Source organism: Nicotiana sylvestris, chromosome 11, assembly GCF_000393655.2.
Source record: "Nicotiana sylvestris chromosome 11, ASM39365v2, whole genome shotgun sequence".
Classification (NCBI taxonomy): domain Eukaryota; kingdom Viridiplantae; phylum Streptophyta; class Magnoliopsida; order Solanales; family Solanaceae; genus Nicotiana; species Nicotiana sylvestris.
The window spans coordinates 127,268,346-127,289,772 of record NC_091067.1 but is presented as its reverse complement, the minus strand read 5'-3'; the positions used below and the strand labels follow the sequence as shown (position 1 = coordinate 127,289,772).

Sequence of the window (21,427 nt, the reverse complement as noted above, 5' to 3'; positions counted from 1 at the left end):
TCTTCCTTGGCTTTGTAGTATCTCTTCCATGTACTATCTTTCTTCCACAAAATAATAGATCTTCTCCATGATTTTAGCAACTTTCCTTGCAAGATGTTGAAAAACTTTCCTTCCATAATTTCCGTAGATTCTTCTGATATTGTAGTAAGTCATTCAATATTTGAATTTTGACTTTCAAATATTATTCCTTCTACGATGCTTGGAGATTAAATCTCTGAAAATAATCTTCCTTGATAAATTCTTCACATGATATTCTCTTTCCCATATTTGTCTGGATCTTTACCAGCATATTCTTTCTTGAATAAATCTGTGCAAAAATAAGATTACCACAAATAAATGTTCTTTGATTAATAATTATGTTGGTTTGTTATCATCAAAATTAATACGTGAAACCTTGAAGCTAACAATTAGAACTCTAGTTATTTCCTATTCTACTAACTCTATATATTTCAGGATGTTCTCTTTTACGTACAAACGCTGAAGTTAAACGAGAGTTGAGAGCAAAATAACAAGGCATTTTGTAAGCAATTCTTGTGTGATTCAAGTGTGCGAACCTGAAGCTACATGAACCAGATAGAAGAACCAGTTCCAAGTGCCTGTCTTTTATTCTAGGATCATTGTAGTAGGACTTTTGAGTTGTACCTTTCAGCTTTATCTAGAACCATTTGTACTAGGCACACTCTGAGTGTAGTATTCAAGTTAGAGTTAACTTGAAGGTGTCGCAACAGCTTGAGGCTGGTTGCCACAAAGGGTTAGAGGTAATACTTAGGTTTATAAGAGTTTTGTAAATGCTATTTTTGACTCAGTGATCTAGTGAAGTGTTGGGAAAAATCCTACCGGGTAGTAGGTCGTGATTTTTTCACTTTTTGAGCCAAGTGTTTTCCACGTAAAAATACTTATGTTCTTTATTTTTTGCATTTATTATTCCGCAACATTAGTATAAGGAACACATAGAAAAACCAGTCCTTCCATAATCAGTACACGCAAAAAATTGGACACAACACAAATCACCCGTCTTGTGTGATATTGAAGTATAAAACATTGTAACGTTTTCATAACAACTTTGCACTATTATTTTTAATATAACAATTCATACATTAGTATAGTCCCTACATGCACGAACCCTATATTATTATTTACTGCGAAACTAATCTTTACATTTAAACTCTGCATAATTAGTTTGTGAAACTAATGACTCCTCGGTGTTTAAGCTGAGTATAACTTTCAACTAATCCATCATTGATATCCAATCAAAGATTAGCTGCTAGTTGAAATTTCATGCCCAAAGAAGCAGTGCAGGATATTCTGAAGCCACAAAATTGTACTAAAAAAAGGAGACATTTCCACTTCTCCATGCTGAAAATCACGTGTTTGGTGAAAGTCTTCTCAAGATTCAGCTTTGGTCAGAGCTTTCTTTCTTTTCTTTTTCTTAACTTTTTTCTTTCCCTTTTTCTCTAGGTACATTTTCAGTACTCCTTTTAACATTTTCCGTTAGATACGCAAATTGTTTTGCTTTGAAACGACAAAAAGCTAAGCTCACATAAGTCTCTTGAGTCTCAAACATTATTAGAAAAGTGCTCTAATTATTTGATGATTGGAAATGCAACTAAGTGCTGTACTAAAGTAACAAATGGGGTCAACAACATGTTAATATAATATGGTAATAAACATGTTTTAAGATGTTAAGGCACTAATATCCTATGATTAGCATTGTCCCATTCTCTTCTTCTTACACCTCCATACACATCAAGTGCTTTTGTGGTTTTAATTATGATTTGGACCATTTTTAATTAAGTTTTTTCTTGAAGAAGAGAATTTAGTAATTGAATTCTGAATGATGATGACATATGATAACTAAAACTAAAATTATTAAAAAGCAGCCGACCTTGTAGGAAGTTAATTAACCAATGGGATCCACTTCATTAATGAAAATTCTTGAAATTTGTGGAAATGCAAGTTTATGAGTTTTCTCGTTTCATTAAAGTACCTCAATTGGGATTTAATCTCAACTATGAAAGTGGTATTACTGCAAGAAAATGGCCTAAGGATATTGAAATTTACCATTAACATCTACATCTACAATAGATGGTCCTTTCATTCCTTCTCACTTATGTTAGAAGTAATTTCACGTTTATTGAGCAACTGTCCGGTTTAATTGGCAAAACTCGGTTTCTTATTACAATTCTTTCATTTTTTTCTCTGGCTTAAGAACGATGTTGACAAATGATTATTGAATATATATAGTTACACAATTTCTACTTTGGAGTGTATAGAGGCCAAATTGCCGTGGGAAACATGGAATACGATCATCTTCCCTTTATCGGTAGTTGGTATAGTCGCATTATAATACGGATATTTTTAACATTTATCCTTTGAATTCCCATGTCGTTTAGGCTGTAGGACTTGTGACTACATCTAATTAGCAGCCTCAAATTTCCATTCTAAGTTCATGTGACAGCACTATATAAGCCATAGAGAAAGAGTCAAGAAATTAAAGCCTGCATTTCAGCATAATTATAAGGAAAAGGATCATGTTGTATATGTCTTTTAAAAGGTAATGCTAGGAACGAACAATTTCAAAACATATTCTAATTAAAGTTAGGTCCTAATCTATGGGGTTTATAAAACCTGATTCTCAATAATTTTACAATACATGAAACCTTAATTTTTGAATGGGTTCCACTTAGGGTGTGTTTGGTACGAAGGAAAATGTTTTCCTACAAAATATTTTCATAGAAAATGAGTGATTTTATCATTTATTTTTCCTTGTTTGGTTGGTGAATGGAAACCTTTTTCCGCAAAATATTTTGTAATGTTTGGCTAGGGAGTAGAAAATATTTGTTAAAATGAACAAAAATATTTTTCTATATCATGAAAAAAGTACTTTTTCTGTTAAAATAAAATAAAAACTTTTTTTATATCATGAAAATAAAATACTCATTTGTTGAAATTAAAAAAAATACTCTATTTATAACATGAAAAAAATATACTATGAACAATATTTCTATTTAGGGTGGGGGCCGGGGGCGGGGTGGGAGCGGGGACTTGGGGGCGGTTTTGGGGGTGGGTAGGGTTGGGGGGAATGGGTGGGGGAGGTATGGGGGAGATGTGGGGGGAGGGGTGGGTAGATGGGGTTGGGGTGGGTTTGTGGGGATGGGGAATAAGGTGGGAAATGTTGAAAAAGAGTTTTAGAAAATGTTTTGTTCTCTTGATATGGAAAACATTTTGAGTTAATGAGGAAAATATTTTCCAAAACATTTAAGCCAACCAAACATAAAAAAATTAAAAAATATTTTCCTTCCTACCAAACACACCCTTAATTTCTTTTAAGTATAATGATGGATATACAAGTTACTCAAAATTGCACTGCGAAAAGACCGTTTTTACACCTAAGCTATTATTTTTATCATTATTAATGATAAAATTGAGGTGACAATACATATTAACTAACTATAATTTGAACAAGATAACAAAATTTTATGTATAAAAACTATCATGTGTCTATTGAATTGATATAAATTTTAAGTCTGAGTAAATTTCTTTTGTTAATTAACAATAGTTAGATGTTAACATTTTCTATAAATACATGATAATGTGTATGCTAATCTAATGCTAGAAGTATAGAACTTTATCTTATAATTCGACTGTCAGGTGCTAAATTACCAAATTAATAATATAGTTCTCATGAATGAAATATCTCTTCGGACAGACAAGTCAATAGCAGTTGCAAACACTAGAATTTTCTAGAAATAAGCTAAAATGTTATAGGAAGTGAGAACGACGTCGTTGGGAAATCACTGTAAACCCGCGCCACAGCTTACCGTTGAATTAAAGAAAAAGCTAGTAAAAGACAAAAGTGAAAAAGAAAAAACAATTCTGCTAATATCACCCTCTGAAAATAACAGTCACCCACGTGGCAACCACCCATTTCCTTCCCCTATGAACAAAAAGATAGAAAAAGGATATTGGTGCTTTTAGTCCCTCAGATATTGATAAATTCTATTTGCCCTTGAAATTTTTGTTTAATATATATTTAACCTTCAATTTATTTATAAGTGGACTTTTAATCTATTTGTTTGTTAATCTTCACAAATTTAAAGAATTATCAAGAATTAAACTATTGATGCATTACGTCAAATTCGTGTTGTTATTCATATTTTAGACTAAACTTTATTAAAATAAGATAAATTTGATAATTTTTTTACATATAGGAATAAAAAATTTATATTTTAATTAATTAATAATTAAATATACTAACTCAACTATTACAAGATAAATTTTTACAAATGATCTACCATTATATAATCATACGAAGTTAGATAGGTTATATAACTCTGCAATCTTAGGGCGAGTATGCTCACCTTATGACGTTTGATTGAGGTAACGTACTTTATCTCCTTCTTTATATATTTTTTGAATCTTAGTGGGCGTTTGGACATAAGAAATGTAAAATTCCAGAAAAAAAGTGATACCTTTTTCAAGTGAAAGTGGTATTTAAAATTAGAGCTATGTTTGGACATGAATATAATTTTGGATTGTTTTTAAAGTTTTGTGAGTGATTTGAGTGAAAATTTTGAAAAACAACTTTTTGGAGTTTTTCAACTTTTCGAAAAATTCCAAAATTCATCTTCAAGTGAAAATTGAAAATTTTATGGCCAAACACTCATTTTGAAAAGAAGTGAAACTTTTTCGAAAAAAGTAAAAAATTTCTTATGTCCAAGCGAGCTCTTTCTTTTTTTGGTAAATAAAACTTTATTTCACCAAAGGAATCATGTACATGTATCTAAGTAACAAAAAGCTCTAGAGTTAAGCATGAAGCCTCAAAACTCTCAGTAACTGTAGAACTTCTAAGCAGTTACAAAAATATCCGCTTACTACAATCTACTGTAACAACCTACTTGTGTAAATACGCTATGGGTAGAAGTTTAAATTTTTAAGCCTCCTGGCCGCCGTATGCTTCATGCTCCCTCTACAGAATATGTCTTGAATCACTTGTCTTGTAATCATCCCAATACTTCTTCGGTTACTCTGAAATACCCTTAGATTCCTTTCTTGCTAAATATAATAAACACAACCTGCAAAGGCTATTATATAGATCTCAGCATTGACATTCTTGCCTTTCATCTTGGTAACAGTCAAATGTAGTTCTTCTTGTCATGTCATCACAGATCTTCTTATTCTTTGCCGTAGAAGCATCTTTTCCCATAATTCAGTAGAAATTTTGCACTCAAAAAAGAGATGTGTAATGATCTCATTCTGCTCTTTACACAAGATACACTTCTGTTCACTTACAATACCCCATTTGACCAGCTTGTCCTTTGTATTCAATCTACCCAAGCAACCGGATTCTAAATATCCACTTTGGAGAAGCATAGTTGTTCCAAGTCAATTTCCTCCATGGAACCTTTACAAAGATACCACATAGCAACTGGTGCATTTTTTTATAGAGAATTTTGCATTCGCCTCAGTTCATCAATATTAATATCAACATCTGTGAGGTAATGTTTAGCTTTCAGTATCTTCAATAGCATCCAAGAGGCTTGTTTAGGTTCTATCTCCCAAATTTCTCTCTTCTTGGCATAATAAATATGGACCCACTGAATCCACAACTTATCTTTTTTCCGGCATAAATTCCCACAATAACTCGCATATAGCTGCTCTATTCCACATCCCAAACGGGCTCTTAATATATCCCCTTCCGCATATCCCATCACATTTGAATAGTTGGATTTAATATAAAAAAAATTGAAGGGCCAAAAGTGCAATTACCCCAAAATATAAAAAGGAAAATAGACGTTAGAGCTACGGCGAAAGCTCAGGGGTAAAATTAAAGAAAAGAAATAAATAAATGGGCCAAAAAGAGTGACGTGTCCCCTTCTTTCAATTATTTCTTTCCTAATAAATTTCTCCTTCCATTTTTAGCTTCTTATATTTCTCTCTCTTGGACCAAAAACTGTTCTTTTCCTCTTTATTATCTCTGATAATTACACACCATATTGCAACCTTGTTGTTTTTTGGTTGGTGGGTTTTTTTGATTCTTTGAGTCTGAAGTCAACAACTGAGTTGAAATTTGCTGTTAAAGGCTAAATGTAAGTTTTTCGTTTTCTTTCTTCTACAATTTTCAATAATGAAGAATCATATTCTGTCTGCTTTTGATATTTTCTGGTATTGCATTGTTTCATATTATGTTCAAAAACATGCTTTATACAGTTCATGTTGCTTAATTTGCAAGTGTTTCCAGTTGTATTGGAATTCAGAATAGTTTATTTGACTTCTGTTATGTAAACTCATTTAGAGAATTTTTCGAATACTATGGAGATCTTCTTAATTTGTTCTTAAAGTTGATATTCTTAGTCTTATTTTTTTTTCTTGTTTCTCTGGGTGGAGCTGAGTTGATGTTTTGAAGGAGTAATACTTCTCAGATTTGAAATTTGAAATTTACTTTTTACCCTTCTGTCAGAGAAAAAGAAGATCTGTCAGATCACGTTTTCTCCTTTTTTAGGCCCATTCAGCGAAAAAAGAAGAAAAGGAAAAGGTTTTCTTTGGATTACTTGTTGGGAGGTTTTGGGGATAAATTTTTGTTTCATTTGTGGTTAAGTAAAATATCAGGTTATTTCTTATGATTCAATCTACATACTTATATTGGATCCTGATGCATATCAGACTATGCAACAGAATCATGTGCTGTTATTTTTTTTTTTGGCTGATTTGGGTGCATTTTAGCTTTATAAATATATCACTTAAGTTGGAAATGACTACTTGGCTATGCGGGTAATTAATTCTTGCCATAATTAATATAATCTTGATGCATCATGAACAGATCGACCAGTACTCAGATCCGGGTGATTATTACAATGGCAGCGAATTGAAAGCATTGAACGTGGGCAAGACTATGGCTGTTGCTGGCTTGCATAATATTTCTGCATTTGGTTCTTCTTTATTTATAGAGTCTCAGTCCTCGGTGTCGAGGCAACGGGGTGAACATGATAGGCCGAGAACCCGGGCTTCATCTATTCTTCAAATGTGGAGGGAGCTTGAGGGTGAGCATGTCGTGAGTAATTCCTATGCCCCTACTGGAGATAGGCAAAGACCACAGAGGAGTGATGTCGAGAATTTTGACTATGGTGCCAATGAGGATGAGAATCAAAGGTGTACATCTCAAAGCCATATCGAGCTGGACAACTACTTTGATGATGGCCGAAGTGTTAGCTCAGATCAATCTAGTGATTTTGGGGAGGTTGAACGTGAAAGAGTTAGGCAGATTATTCAGAAGCGGATGAATGCTGGTGGAAAGAGCCATTCACAGTCATTGAGTGTCTCACATGGGAACAACTGTTCTGAGGCACAATGTTTAGGGGAAAATGAAGGCGGACAGGTGAGAATCATAAGGGAGCGGGTGCAAACGAATATTCATCAGAGTGGCACAAGTTCTCCTAGAGATGAAGTTGCTGCTGAAACCGGCTCTCAATCTGAACATGTGCGTGATGGTTTTTTGGTCGATCATTCACAAAATGGAGAGAGAAAGGCCTTGCGCAGAAAACTCTGTGGCAGACAAGCTCTCATTGATTTAATGATGAGGTCTCAGAGAGAAAGAGAAAAAGAACTTCAGGGACTGTTGGAGTGTAAGCCTGTATCAGACTTTGCCTATCGCAATCGGATTCAGGTTAGGCTTCAGTAGAAATGCTTTCCATTTTCCTTATTCCCCAGAATATCACAATATTCTATGTCTGCCAGATGTTATTCACTGCTGATATCCTGTCTCCTACTGTATATCATACATGGAAAGTGAGGAGCGGAAGTCTCCTTATTTTTGGCATCAAAGTTAAACGTGATTGAAATATGTGCATTGAGATGTTCTAGTCTATTGCCATCAGAAAAACTTCAAGATTAATCAGATGAGTTTTACATGCTAATTGTCCGCATTTCCTTGGGAACAAATAGAAAAATAAGTGTTAGGAAAAAGTTAGAGAGCTAAACAAAAACAAGGAGATTGACAAAATTTTCTAATACTGTGCAAGTCCACTTGATTGAAGTTGATCACAATAAGATGAAGTACTTCAGTTTATAATGGTTAATATCCTTGGGGGTGTTTAAAAGTAGTAATTATTAAATATGATTAACTAAAAAGTGTGCTAAAATACAGGCACCATGTGTCTCCCTACTTGGTCGCAAGTGACAGTGCTGCATTGCGATCAAGGTATATCTGAATCACTAAAGATATGAAATTAGTATTTTCTCTCTGATAATTAATATTGTAGAATTGATTAAAAAAATCGCAATATTAATTTCTAGTTCGACTAACCGTTGCTTCATGAAATCTTATTTAGTATTACTTTTAAGAGATTGGGCCCCGATTAAGCGGAATGGTTGATATAGGATCCATATAAGCCAATTCCAATTTTGTTTGGGATTAAGGCGTAGTTGATCTATCAATGACTTTTTTGATAATAAATTATGACGTTGATTATTTGACTGTAGCTTATCAACATGCATAACAAGATTGATGTGCATACAACATATTTATCCTTAGTCTTCGAGAAATTGGGGGGTCCTTAGTGTCATGTCCTTGTTTCCATTCAGCTTCTCTGACTTTCATCTCTAGATTATTTGCAACCTCATGCTTGCTCGTAATGCAGTAAAACCTTGTGTTTGCAGTCATTACTCAGGGGAAGGTTTCTGCAAAATGGAAGATTGACAAATGGTGAAAGAACTGCTTCAAATGCAGCAAGTGAGCTGGGCTTACTGAGGCAAAGACATACGGTGTCTGATTTAAGGTAAAAGTGGACCCAAATTTTAAGTATCATTCTCTAGAAATTTTTTGTTTTTATTCCACCACAAAGTAATGAGCTATTTCAGATGCAGTAACTCACTTATCTAGCAGGTTGGAAGCAGGTTGGAGAGGCAGTGGGGAAACGCGGGGGAGCTGTGTTGAATCTTTTTATTAAATACACATATAATTAATATGTGAAAGCAGTTACGTAAAATAAAATGAACCACTTACCAAATAAAATGCCTCAGCTCACTGGTTGATCGCTTCTTCTCTCTAGCTTAACTGCTTAAGTCGGGAGTTCGAGTCTCAATTTCGACCTGTATTTTACTTAATGTTTTGGACTTCAGTTTTTTAAATTTAGTACTCAGAAGGGATTGAACCCCTGACCTATTCAAAGGTGAGTGCGAACAAAATCACTTAGCATGTACAAATGCCTCATATCAACAAAAGTTGAATATTCGACGCTATTATAATTATATTTCAAAAATGGAAAGTTCGTTGAGGTGAGTTGTAATAATGTGCATGAATTAAGTTTTATTAATAATGATCTGAAATTTTTTAAATGCAATGTCGTTAAAATGAGTTGTTCACTTTTTAAATGTCGACACTGCTTATGAGAAATCCTGTGTACGCCCCTGGATAGGGGTGTGGGGGGGGGGGAGTGGTTCTACCTACCTTGATCTTTTTTTTTAGACGAAACATTAGCTGTCACAAATGTATCCCATCAACTCTCTTTGTTAGAAACTGCTTGGTAGCTTTCTATTGTTGCTTCCCCAGATAAATCTTTGAATATTGCATCCTGTCTATTTGAAGTTGATAAAGAGTACTCTTTTCATCTCTGTTTTTTTAACTTTGTTGACAAAAATGGCCTCTCTCAACATGAGTCTATCAATCACTTTGATGGATGTTTTGCATGTTTTGAGTTGCTCTTGCGCTGTGGTAATATTATCTTAGTGTCCTCTTTTGTCAGCCAAAAGGTGCATTTGTTCACATAAATAGTATCTGTCATCTCTTCTCGCCAGCAGTCTTACCTGACACATGAAATGGTTTGAAACAGGGAAGAAATTTTGTCCAGATTGGACGATAATGTGCGTGGTTCTACAAGTAATATGCAGCTGTCCTCTGCAAAGGATGACCCTCAACCATCTCAATCAGATAGTGAACAAGAGGTAATAGACGAATGCTATGATCAAGCTGAACTTATTAATGAAGAGAGAGAGATGAATGGGTCTCGTGTGGTAGCGAACTCAGAAAGCACAATTTGTGAGCATGTGAATCGTCAATATAACATTGACCAAATAGCTGAAACTTCTGAGCAAGCTGGAGGAGATGAGGATCATGAGCAAGCCACGCCAAATTTGGAGTTTTCTAGTAGTTTACCTGAAATACAAAATAATGGCAATAGAAACTTGGTGGAAAATGCTGGTAACAGATGGTTGCCCGAAGCTGCGGCTATTGAAGGCAGTCTGCAAGGTCATGTACAAGATCACCATGCAACCTTCCATGACAATGATGCACCACAAAGTGAGCCAAGTGATTCTCATGATGTGGTAGATGGTCATTTTCGTGATTTTGAGAGGAATATCTTTGAATATTATGACTGGGAAGGTTCATCAGCTCAAGAAGAGGAGGTGGAGGAATTTATTGCAGAGCCTGAAGAAAGTGATTTGCAGCAAGCGGAAGAGCCAGAAGAATTTGCAACAGAACATGAGGAAAGTGAGTACCGGCCTTTTTATGCTGATCAGAACGAATGGGTAGATGATGCCACAGAAAACATCGGTGGAGATTCGCAAGACGGTGCTCCTAATCAATCTTATCCGGAAAATTTGGGAAGTGGTATTGAAGAACAAAACCATGCACAAGAACCACATGATGAGTGGCATGAAGAGGCACTTGATGACTGGTTTGACACGCCTTCTGGTCAGGATGATGGATCCATTGAAAGGGTTGATACATTTTATATACCGGATGACGACAATGTTTATAGTATTGAACTCCGAGAACTGCTAAGCAGGTAAGGTCCCCCATCTTTTAGTACTCTGCATTTTTTGTATAACATTGAGTGAAGTTTCGCGTAATTAACAACTTTGTTCATGCTTTAGGAGGCGTGTCTCTAATCTGCTTAATAGCAGTTTCCGTCAGAGTCTAAACCAGCTAATACAATCTTATGTCGAAAGACAAGGTCATGCTTCTTTTGACTGGGATATGGATGAAGCATCCTCATACCCATCTGATGCAGAGCACGAGCAGCAGCAGGAGAATGTTATTCGAGATGGGCCTCAGATAAATATGGAGGGAAATCCCTTTGCTATGACTTCACCCCAAGAGGCACCTTCTCAGTCACAATGGAATCATGAACCCGAGCATCAGAATTTGCCTCGCCAAAATCCACATCACCGCATGGGAGAATTAGTAAGCCTCATCCATTTTCCGTGAACTACTTGAAAGTTCTATATGAAGTTGATTAGCGTAGTTGCTTTGTGTTGATGTTAGAGTTTCCATCATATGCAAAAAGTATGATAATCATCACTTTCTTTGTTCTACTTTGAGTTTTTTGTAAACATAGTAACTTCTCACTATGAGCATGTTTTCCTTAATAAACTCGATGTAGTCAAACCCTTTTCTTGTTTTACATGGTCATAGTTCTTACAATGAAATGCATACCTGTTTGATCTGTTGCAGGAGTGGGATATCATCAATGAACTGAAGATTGACATGGCTATACTTCACCAGAGGATGAACGATATGCAAAGGATGCTTCAAACATGCATGGAAATCCAAGTTGAGCTGCAGCGGTCGGTTCGCCAAGAAGTTTCTGCAGCTCTAAATATATGTGCTGGTTCAACAGGTTTGATTTCATGCCTATGTGGGTTTTGTGATTTTTTCTTCTCTTCCCGAGTTGTAGATAATCCATCTTATACAACTCATCCCCGACCCCCAGAAATTGTTATTCCTTGTGGTGATTTCTTTTTCCGTTTATCAGATGTGGATGTTTGTGGGGATATTCTGTTGAACGATGAATCCAAATGGGATAACGTGAGAAAAGGATTATGTTGCTTGTGTTGTAATAACAATATAGATTCATTATTGTACAGGTAAATATGAAACATCCTTCTTTCAATTATTAAGTGCACATGATGCTTTTCTGAGCTGTCTTAGGGACAGCTCTCTTTATTGTTTGCAGTGAAACTATGAACCATCGTTGTCCTTCGTATATTCCTCAAGTTTAACTTATGGCTTTTTGGCAGTCTTGCGAACACCTTTTCTCTTTTTAATTTAGTCTTAGAAGACTTTATATTTTTTTCCTTCTTGATTGCAGGTGTGGCCACATGTGCACATGTTCACAATGTGCAGAAAAATTGGTCCATGAAAAAGCCAAGTGTCCAATGTGCCTGGCACCAGTAGTTGAGGTGATCCGAGCTTTCTCTATACAGTAATTGGTATATAATAGAAGAAAAAAGTAGATAATATATCAGAAAGAGAAGATAGATATTGAAATAAAGATTTCTTTGGCACCTGCAGTCTTGCTCCTTTAGTCTTAGGTAATTCTCTCCTCTGTTGATTTGCTCTGTGTATCAGTGATTCTTCATTTGCCATTCATATTCTCATTAACTGTACACTTTGGATATGCAGATTTGCACGTCTGATTCATTGTGGTAAACAGAATAAGCGGGTGAAACTTACCTTTAGTCCAAAATTTCTGCATATCGGTGGCTACACGAATTGGTTGCTTGACACAGCTAACAGGGAAGTCATAAGTTTTTGTGATGGCTTTTGTTATGTGATGAAGTTAATGGAATAACCTTAAGCTGGGAGAGATTGATGAAGTTGCAACGGTGCTCACCAAGTGTGCTATGTCGAGTCGAGTGTTGAACATGATGAAAGATCTTTCTTGATCATATACATCTGTGTGAGCCTGCAGTTTTTAATAGCCCAGCATGCAAGTTGTAGATTGCTGTGTGTGGTTAAAGGCTTGGAAAAAGCTTTGACTAGCTTCAAGTTGGTTATGGTTCTTGAAATCCCTTAAATCATACAGAATATTTTGTCCCTTAATTTATGACAAAGTGGTGATATCATATTCTTTTGTTCATCTCTTTTACAAGAATCAGGAACTACCAATGTAAAGTCTAATATAACATTATACATTAACTCATTGCAATGAATTGTAGTCCTTTTATTTTATTTTACTTTATATTATATTGATTTGAGATGAGCTTAAGTGAAGCATTATGAAAAGTGATATATGATTCGTATAATCGATCTTAACTTGCTTGAGATTGAAATGTAATTGTAATTATCATTCTGTGACATTGAGTTTGTACTAAAGGGCAGTCTGGTGAACTAAACTCTCGCTATGCACGGGATCCGGAAAAGGGCGGAACCACAAGGGTGTGTCGTACGCAGCCTTACCCAACATTTATGCAAGAAGCTGTTTTCACGGCTCGAATCTGTGACCTCTTGGTCACATGATAACAACCAGTTACGCCAAGACTTTCCTTCGACATTGAGTTTGTACTATCACCATATTTCGTGCTTATCGCTTAAAAGCACTAACAAAGTAAAAGGCCACATGGAAAAATCCTTGGAATATGTGAGCTAGTTACTTGGAATACAAGTTCTTTGATCAAATAAAGACAAATTACCTATAGAATCTCAAGCGGCCACTCCCTATTGCTCAAATAACCAATATTCTAAACCTAATAGATGACAGTAACACTGTCATTTAAAATTTTAATTTCATCTTATTTGAGCAATCAACCATGAGGATTTGAGTGTGGTGTGCAAGGTATTACTTGGCATCTCAAAGCGAGTCTTTCACGCCAATGTGGATATGTTGCCAATTTCTTCAAGTATTTTTACATGAGAAAATCTCACTTTATACCCGTTAATTCTTAACTATTTACCTTTTAATGCGCAGATCCAAACTATTTACTACTCATACTCATGGGGCCCAAACTATTTACCCGGCACCTTCTAACTTCCAAGTTCCAACTGTATACGCCTTCTTGTACTACTACAGGAGTATTACTTTTCATAAATATTCATCAATACAAGAAGAATATGGTCCTTGGCCAACAATTCTCCGATCTGTCTTTTGTCCCACAGAATTGTGATTTCGTGTTCAAATGATTTGTTACCCTTTTCTGTTTGAAACATATTACCTAATTTCCCAAGGCCACTTAATACGAGGGAGTAATATTTTAAGACAAGAGATATACAGTCTTCTCCAAAATTAGTCTTGATCGATTTATACTAACTTTTAGTTTGTTTATAAGTGTTCATATGATTTAGCTAAATATTATGTAGTTTAAGTTAAAATTTTCGGTGCACTCATCTATTGAAAAATGTTATTTACTTTTACAAAATTTAAATATTCTTAGCGAGATTTTAAGCTACGCCATTAGCGTTGACCTTTAGTAGTTGAGAAACAATATCCTTTTCATCTTTTGAATGTGAACACAACTTTCGGGATAGAATTTACTCAAATTGAGGCAGCTTGTAATATGAGTGAGAATAGAATCCATTATTAGGAATATAATTAACGTCCAGAAGTGGAGAATTTGTAGTCGTCTTTTATAACAACTTTTCTTATTGAACGTCAGTTTCTTTTTTCCTTCATTGTGGATTAATATTAAAGTCCTATATGCTTATTCCACATAAGTCCTTCAATTTTTGATTTTTTTTTTTGTCTACAGAGAAATGTCAACATTCTAATAATGCAAGGATGATAGCTATACTACAATAGTATACTATTATAGTTTACAATATACTGCAACGGTATATTGTAATAGTCGAAGAAGAACACAGTTACCTAACAATATACCGTTACAGTATATAATATACTATAGGAGTATATAGTTATACTGCAACAATATACTATTATTGTATACAATATATTGTTATAGTATACTGTAACAGTATACAATATACTATAATAGTATACTTATTACCCATAAATTCACTTGCTTTTTCCCTTTTAATTTGCTTTAAGCTTTTACTCAACGTGAGAGGCAAATTGAAAATGCAAAAAAATATATATATTATAATATGCTACATAATGTAACGATATACTCTTACAATTAGATCCTTTTAGAATTTTTTGAAATTTTTATTGACAACTGATATTATTTCAGTTTAATAATTGAATTAATTTTTTTTTAACTTTTTACGTACAATTGTATACTCTGTTGGTATATCTATATACTATACTGGTATCATATGTTAGTTAATAATTTTTTATTGTATTAGCTATATTTAATTGGTACGCAGTTTGATTTTTCTTTACTAATAGTATAAAAAAATATATAGTGAAAACAGTAAATGAAATTAGATTATAAAGAGAAAAAGAATATAAAAAAAAGAAGTTAAATGAAATTAGAAAAGGAAAAAAGATAAGAAGAAAACGAGAAAAAAAAAGAAAAGAAAAGAAGCATAGAAATAAAAAAGAATTAGAGAATAAAGAAAAAATTCCCCACAAAAATTACTATGGGTAGTAAATGTAATTAATTTATGGGTAGAAAAATAAATGGGTAGACAAGGATAAATAGTTTTATTTTTGTGGGTATCTGTGTCAAAGTAGCATAAATGAAATCCCTTGCGGTGAAGATCCCAGAGACAAATTCAAAATTTAAATTTTATGAGTTCGAATCCATAGTTCATATATATATATATATAGAGAAAAGGAAAGACGGTCGACCATGGGTATAATTGTCATTTTACCGTGCCATTTTATTTTTTAAACCTACAACTACGTGGCCTTATCTCCTACACATAAACCTGAGGAAATTTTAGAATTGTCTCACTTTCCTCTCCTATTAGGCTATTACATAATAATTTACTCACAATGACCAACATAACTCTGAAGAATCTCTCTGCGTTTCATTCTTTTCATCTAGGTCAGTGTACTTTTCCCCTAATTTTCTTCTCTTTCTTTTTAAAGTTTTCGATTTCATGCTGAAAATCGTCGTTGTTGTAATAACAAAGGATGGACTGTTTAATTTGTTTTTGTTTGGTAGGTTTTTGGCTAACAACATTTGGATTTTTCCAGTTAAGATTTATTAATATGGGAATCTGAACATTAGAGAATTAGACCCATTTTAGGATAAATTTATTTTGATGTTCTTATTATCTGGTTCCTCACTTTATATGATAATGGAGAAGATTCTTGTTTTGTTTTTTCCTTTTTGGACTTAGATAGAGGACAATTCTAATGAAAACGTTGATGTTGACTATTTTTTACATAGATCGAACCAGACATGGGACTCAAAAAATTGGTTATATAATTAAATTACCTACTAATAGATATGAGTATGAGAAGCTTAAAAGTTGTAAAAAGAAATTTCAGAAGTTATTCCTTAAAAAGAAGTCACATGAACTTTTTCAGAAGAGTAGATTTTTAAGTTGAGAAAAGTCAATCTTTTTTAGATGATTTTCACTTTTCTTAATCAGCATTTTTGTCTCTCATAAATCTCTTTAAATAGAAATAAAAATTTATATGTACCCCAATGTTTATAAATTCAAGACATGCATGTCTTTTATACACATAGTTATCATTAATCATAGCAAATTGAAAACATATGTATTATTACTAATTTTTAATTGCCAATTCTTTTAATTACTAATTTTTAATTACATATGTATTATTATACACAAGTAATCGTTGAGTGTATGAATTTAAATTTCAAGATCTGACTTTCTTTCAATTTTTTTCTAAACCTCATAAGATTTTCACATATTATGGCTGAATATATAAGCTATTGTATTTGAAAGAAATTGTTTCTGCCAAACTACCTTTCTAATATTTGGTAGAAAGAGTTATTGTTCAAAGAGATTGTATTTCAAAGAGTTTGAACTTTATGTATTTTGAATCGTGTCCTTAAGTGAAAATCATAAACAAATTCTTAAAACCTCAATTTCAAACCTTAGTTGAAAATCTCAAAACATCGACTCTTCCATCTCTTTTACTACTTCAATTCTCCTTCACACTTTCACTTTCAGAGAAAACTCTTTCAGTTGTGCGAAAAATAGAGAGAAAATTTGGTTAGGTAGAAATAATTATCTTTTTAATGATATATTGGCCAATTTCTCTTCTCGCTCTAGAATTAACTAATTTTGAATTTTTCTCTTACTCCTCTTTGTTTTAAACCTTTTCCTTTATGCTATATGTAATTGCAGGGGAAGATTAATAGAGCAGAAAAAGTATCTCAAATACTTATTTGTATTTCATGTAACCAGGCTTGCAAAATCTTTTATTCCAGGTAGTTTCTTGAAACAAGGGTTTCTGGTTTAGGATTTTGTGTTTTTTGATGTCTGATCTTTGCTTTCTTTTGAAGTGTATTTATTGACATTATTCATGTTGAGCGACGTCTCCTTAAAATACTTAGTGGACAAAATCTGATTTGTTAGGATGCTTTATCTATTTGTTAAGCTTGAATTTTTCATTTTCTTTTAATCCTTGGCTTGAAAATTGTCTAATACTATGTTTCTACTTTTCGTTCATGAGTGAAATGTTCTGCTAACTTAAATGGAGTTTTTTTAACCCAAATATTGCAATAGTACTATATTAGTGCTGGAGTGCAATAGCAATATTTTGATGCTTCATAATATTATTATGTTGTTTCTTTTTGCAGAACTTGGATATGAATAATTTTTCTTTTATTCAAAGATGATGGATTAGCTGACAATTAATAGCAATAACTTGTTTATTGTCTTTCATGGAAGAGAGTCGACAAAGAAATAAAATTATTGTAGGGTAAATTTGACTTTTTTATTTTTCAATATTAGGGAATAATGATACATCTGTTGGCATGTGAATGTGATACGTTCCAATTATTTGGCTCTTGTAGATACATGTTTTCGTGCTCAAATAACAATACGTTCCAATGATGTGTTTTGAAAGGCCTTTTGTAGCTTCCTGTTAAGAGTTGGTTAAGCCTTTTTTTCATTTCTTTTGACTATACTCTTATAAATTTGAGATCTTTAAACATGACTTCTTATAATTTGACCTATCTTTAAATGACTTCCTAAATTTGTGATTGGATGATTATCTGAAAATGAATCAAACTTTCGTTAGGGTGTTACTTTTCAATGTTAGGAAATCTACTATTGAGTAATTGATTCTATGTTGATTTGATTTCTCATAGCTCTATTGGACAAATTTCTTTAGAAAACCTTTTTCTTAGAAAAAAACTTCTTATCAGCTAATTACATCTCAAATGTTGGTATACTCCAACCCATATCCCGAAGGTTCTGCTCGATTTCTTCAAGGATAGTTACTAGCTTGTTGCTGCAGTATTTTTGTCTCTATAGTGTCAGGTGCATTATGCTATAATCTCAAAAGTAGGTCATATGTTTATCTTATTGCATTTTGTGGTTTTCCTCAATCTTATTTAATGTTGTAGAAGGGTGATATCTTGGAAAACTTAACTTTTTTGATGGACTATTTCAACAATAAATTACTCCTAAAAGATCATCTTATTGTGTTGGTAGTCATTTTAGGTGAATTTTAAAGCTTTGACTGGAAGATTATCCTATGCTAATAAGTTTTTATCTTTAGTTTTTTAATCTCCTTTCAACTTTTTTTCTTTTGGTTTCATCAATTTGACTTTTAGTATTCTGATAACTAGAGTCCCACTTGCAGAAGAAAAAAGAAAAACACACGTAGAGCTGAAAGCTCCGTGCTTATAAAACAAAATAAGAGCTTGCTTGGACTTAGTGGCTCTTATGCTCAATAAAATTTTCAGTAGTGACAGTTTTTGCTGTTGAAAATTTCTGGTAACATTTTCTCTTCTTTTTAGAAGTATATTTTGTTGTGTTGGATTTTTACTAGGTTGAAGCTTCATAAGCTCCATTAAGTTAGCGAGAAAAAGAGCTGATTCAAGAAAAGATTGAAGTGAAAAAGCTTGTTGAACTACCCTGCTCCTTCTTTTGTTATGCGTGTCTAAGACCTCTAAGTTGTTATACAATAGGGTTCAGAAGTTAGATTCTCCAAATTCTTATGCTTAAGGGACCAAATACTTTGAATTTGTTGTTGGAGCCATTCAAAAGTTTTACAAGCTCAAAATATAGATCATCATCATCATCAAGTTATGAATTAGGTATCCAGTTTTGTAATTATAGTTAATGTGAATATATCAAAAGGATGCTGACTTTAATTTATGTTGTTACAAGTGAAATCCCTTATCTGAAATATAGAAAATGAAACATCACTATTTTTTTCTTGATTTAAATTAATGTTGACTATTATTCTCTTTCTACTTTCAATATCAGTATTAGATAAACTCTACTAGATTTGGTCCATAGGCCATGAGAGGGGCCTTGTGAATTTACATCAAGTTGCTTCATTTGTGTACTTTGTGGAGAAACTTATCACGCTTCATAAGTAAGATGATTCTTTGTATGATGAAAGTTTTAACTCATTGTTGTACTGATCTAATGACTAATAATTTAAAACATTCATATTTGCAGGCACCATCAGAGCATATATCTTTTAGTTGGATGTGCAAGATGAGTTGGCTCCATGCAAATAGAGCTGAAAGGAAAATTAGTCCATCTTGATAGTGTTGTCTCAAAACCTATCGGCCGTAGGAATGTCCTTTGCCCGCTAGAGCCTAGAAGGTGAAAAGGCATCTGAAAGGAGTTTGTTTTTTTAAAGAACATTGTTTATGCGAACTAATCGGTTGGATACGATATTGTTTATTATATTTACTCCAATGCTCAGTTTATAGGTACTAAACCTTATCTTGTAAAATATAGATATACTATCTCTATCCAAGAATCTTTAAACTTAACTACAGACTTGAAAATGCTCAACTCTGATAAAAATAATAAAATAAAAAAGGGGAACACTAAGCTCTGTAGGTCCATTTGAGTTAGTTTTAGTTTGCAATAATTTGAATTTCCTTATAAGCTACTACATCACAAGCACTATGTTGGGCCCGTGCTCAGCATGGGCTTGATATCATCTAGTATATATATATATATATGGAGTATGGTTGAACCGTTCATTATAATGTAAATCCGTCTCGAGAGGAGAGAAGAGTTTTGATAATTTCCACACGTTCAAGTTGTACATTTGGTTTGACAATATTTTATTGAATTTTTAATCAAAACCACCAGAGAGTATTCTGTTGAAAAAAGATCATTCCAGAATGCTCGAAGTACAATTGAAGAAGTAAGAAGCATCTGGAAACTCTGCTTACTTTAGGCCTCATGTGGAAAAGAGACATTAACAAATTGCAATTGCTTTCAATTGCTTCAAGGAATCGACTTTTATACAGTCCTACCAAATTAATAATAACCTGTTAATATAAATAAGCAAATAAAAATGTATTTATTCGGCAATATATTCTTTCTTTTCGCAGTTCAAGCAAAGGAGTGGAAAATGCTATAAGCAAACACACCCTTAATCATGAAAAGAAAAAAAGTGAAGATTCTTCACGATAAAAAAAAAAAAAAAAAGAGGAAGAAAATACTCTAATCTAGCCTAAACGATGCATTAATTAATATATTCTAGCTGTAAGAATTTTTGTTTCCAAGTCTACCAATAGAACTTGATTTCAATAATCAAGAAAAATTTAGGCCTCCATTTGCAAATCAGAAAATATCTATATCTATCTATATCTATACTATATTAAAAGCACGAAGACCCTTAGCGAAATGTCGTTCGCTTTTTTTACCCTTTAAAAATAGATTTCATAATGGACAAAATTATAATTTAAATTATTTTCCTAATATTTAGGACCTTAAGATCAATTAAAATTTTAGTTATAAATTTTTTTCTTTTTTTAAACATTTATGGTGTCCTAATATTTAGGACTTTAAAATCGATTAAGATTTTGCCTTACATAAATTATTTTCCTACTTAAAATACGTAACATATTTATGATTATAGTGCCAAAATTAGAGAATTCTTTTAGGCAAGACATTAACTACCACTACTTGTCAAAAAGACACGTAATAGGAGTTCTTGGGCATAAAGTTTTTGAAAATTAAGTAAAAAAAAATTATATTGTTTTTCCTAATATTTAGTATTTTGAGATCAAGTAAAATTTGTTTATTAAATTTATCCTCTTTATTTGAACTAAGTCCTTATATTTAGGATTTGATATCAACTAAAACTTAATCAAAATCAATTAAAATTTATCTTATATAAATTATCTCTATTTATATCTATTCTATAATACTATATTAAAAGCACGAAACCTTTTAGCGAAATGTCGTTCGCTTTTTTTACTCTTTAAAAATAATTTTCATATTGGACAAAGTTGTAATTTAATTAGTTTCCTAACATTTAGGACTTTGGAATCTACTAAAATTTTTATTATTAAATTTTTTATTATTTGAGTTATGTAGGAGATAAATAGTTAGGACTTTAAAATTGATTAAAATTTATCTCATATAAATTTTTTCTTATTTAAACTATATAACATAACTAATAATTAAGAATTTGAAGTCATTAATATTTTTATTCAAAAGAAACTTGTGTTTATTCAGGTATAATATTACATTCCAGCAATATAAATTTTTCTTTTTACAACTATATGAACTTGTTATGGATCCTAACTCTTTAAATTAGAAGTCTTAATTAAGATAGGGGTGCATTGAAGCTTTACATTTACTTAATTTGTATAATTATATTTCATGAACCATCTTCCT

At 32.8% G+C, this 21,427-nt stretch overlaps 1 protein-coding gene and 1 long non-coding RNA gene across 3 annotated transcripts; both read left to right on the top strand.

The window, feature by feature from the left end:
- Positions 1-5,924: 5,924 nt before the first annotated feature.
- Positions 5,925-12,994, top strand: LOC104242336 (uncharacterized). 2 transcript variants are annotated; one of them, XM_009797365.2, is made up of 9 exons: positions 5,925-6,089; positions 6,821-7,663; positions 8,656-8,774; positions 9,828-10,784; positions 10,873-11,182; positions 11,453-11,618; positions 11,754-11,865; positions 12,090-12,312; positions 12,404-12,994. In XM_009797365.2, exons 2-8 carry the CDS (start codon positions 6,893-6,895, stop codon positions 12,205-12,207), a joined length of 2,553 nt encoding a protein of 850 aa, XP_009795667.1. In that variant the 5' UTR covers positions 5,925-6,089; positions 6,821-6,892; the 3' UTR covers positions 12,208-12,312; positions 12,404-12,994. The 2 variants fall into 2 exon arrangements, with proteins under 2 accessions (XP_009795667.1, XP_070018590.1); XM_070162489.1 differs by lacking the exon at positions 5,925-6,089 and adding an exon at positions 6,116-6,165.
- Positions 12,995-15,557: 2,563 nt separating this feature from the next.
- LOC104242328 (uncharacterized) lies at positions 15,558-19,560 on the top strand. The gene is made up of 3 exons (XR_714976.2): positions 15,558-15,666; positions 16,946-17,028; positions 19,238-19,560. It is a non-coding gene; the product is annotated as an uncharacterized lncRNA (long non-coding RNA).
- The last annotated feature ends 1,867 nt before the right edge of the window (positions 19,561-21,427 follow it).

Coding starts and splice junctions, on each gene's coding strand:
- LOC104242336 (XM_009797365.2), top strand. CDS start 6,893: ATGGCTGTTGCTGGCTTGCATAATATTTCTGCATTTGGTTCTTCTTTA. Junction 8,775..9,827: donor CATACGGTGTCTGATTTAAG/GTAAAAGTGGAC, acceptor GGTTTGAAACAG/GGAAGAAATTTTGTCCAGAT. Junction 11,619..11,753: donor TATATGTGCTGGTTCAACAG/GTTTGATTTCAT, acceptor TCCGTTTATCAG/ATGTGGATGTTTGTGGGGAT.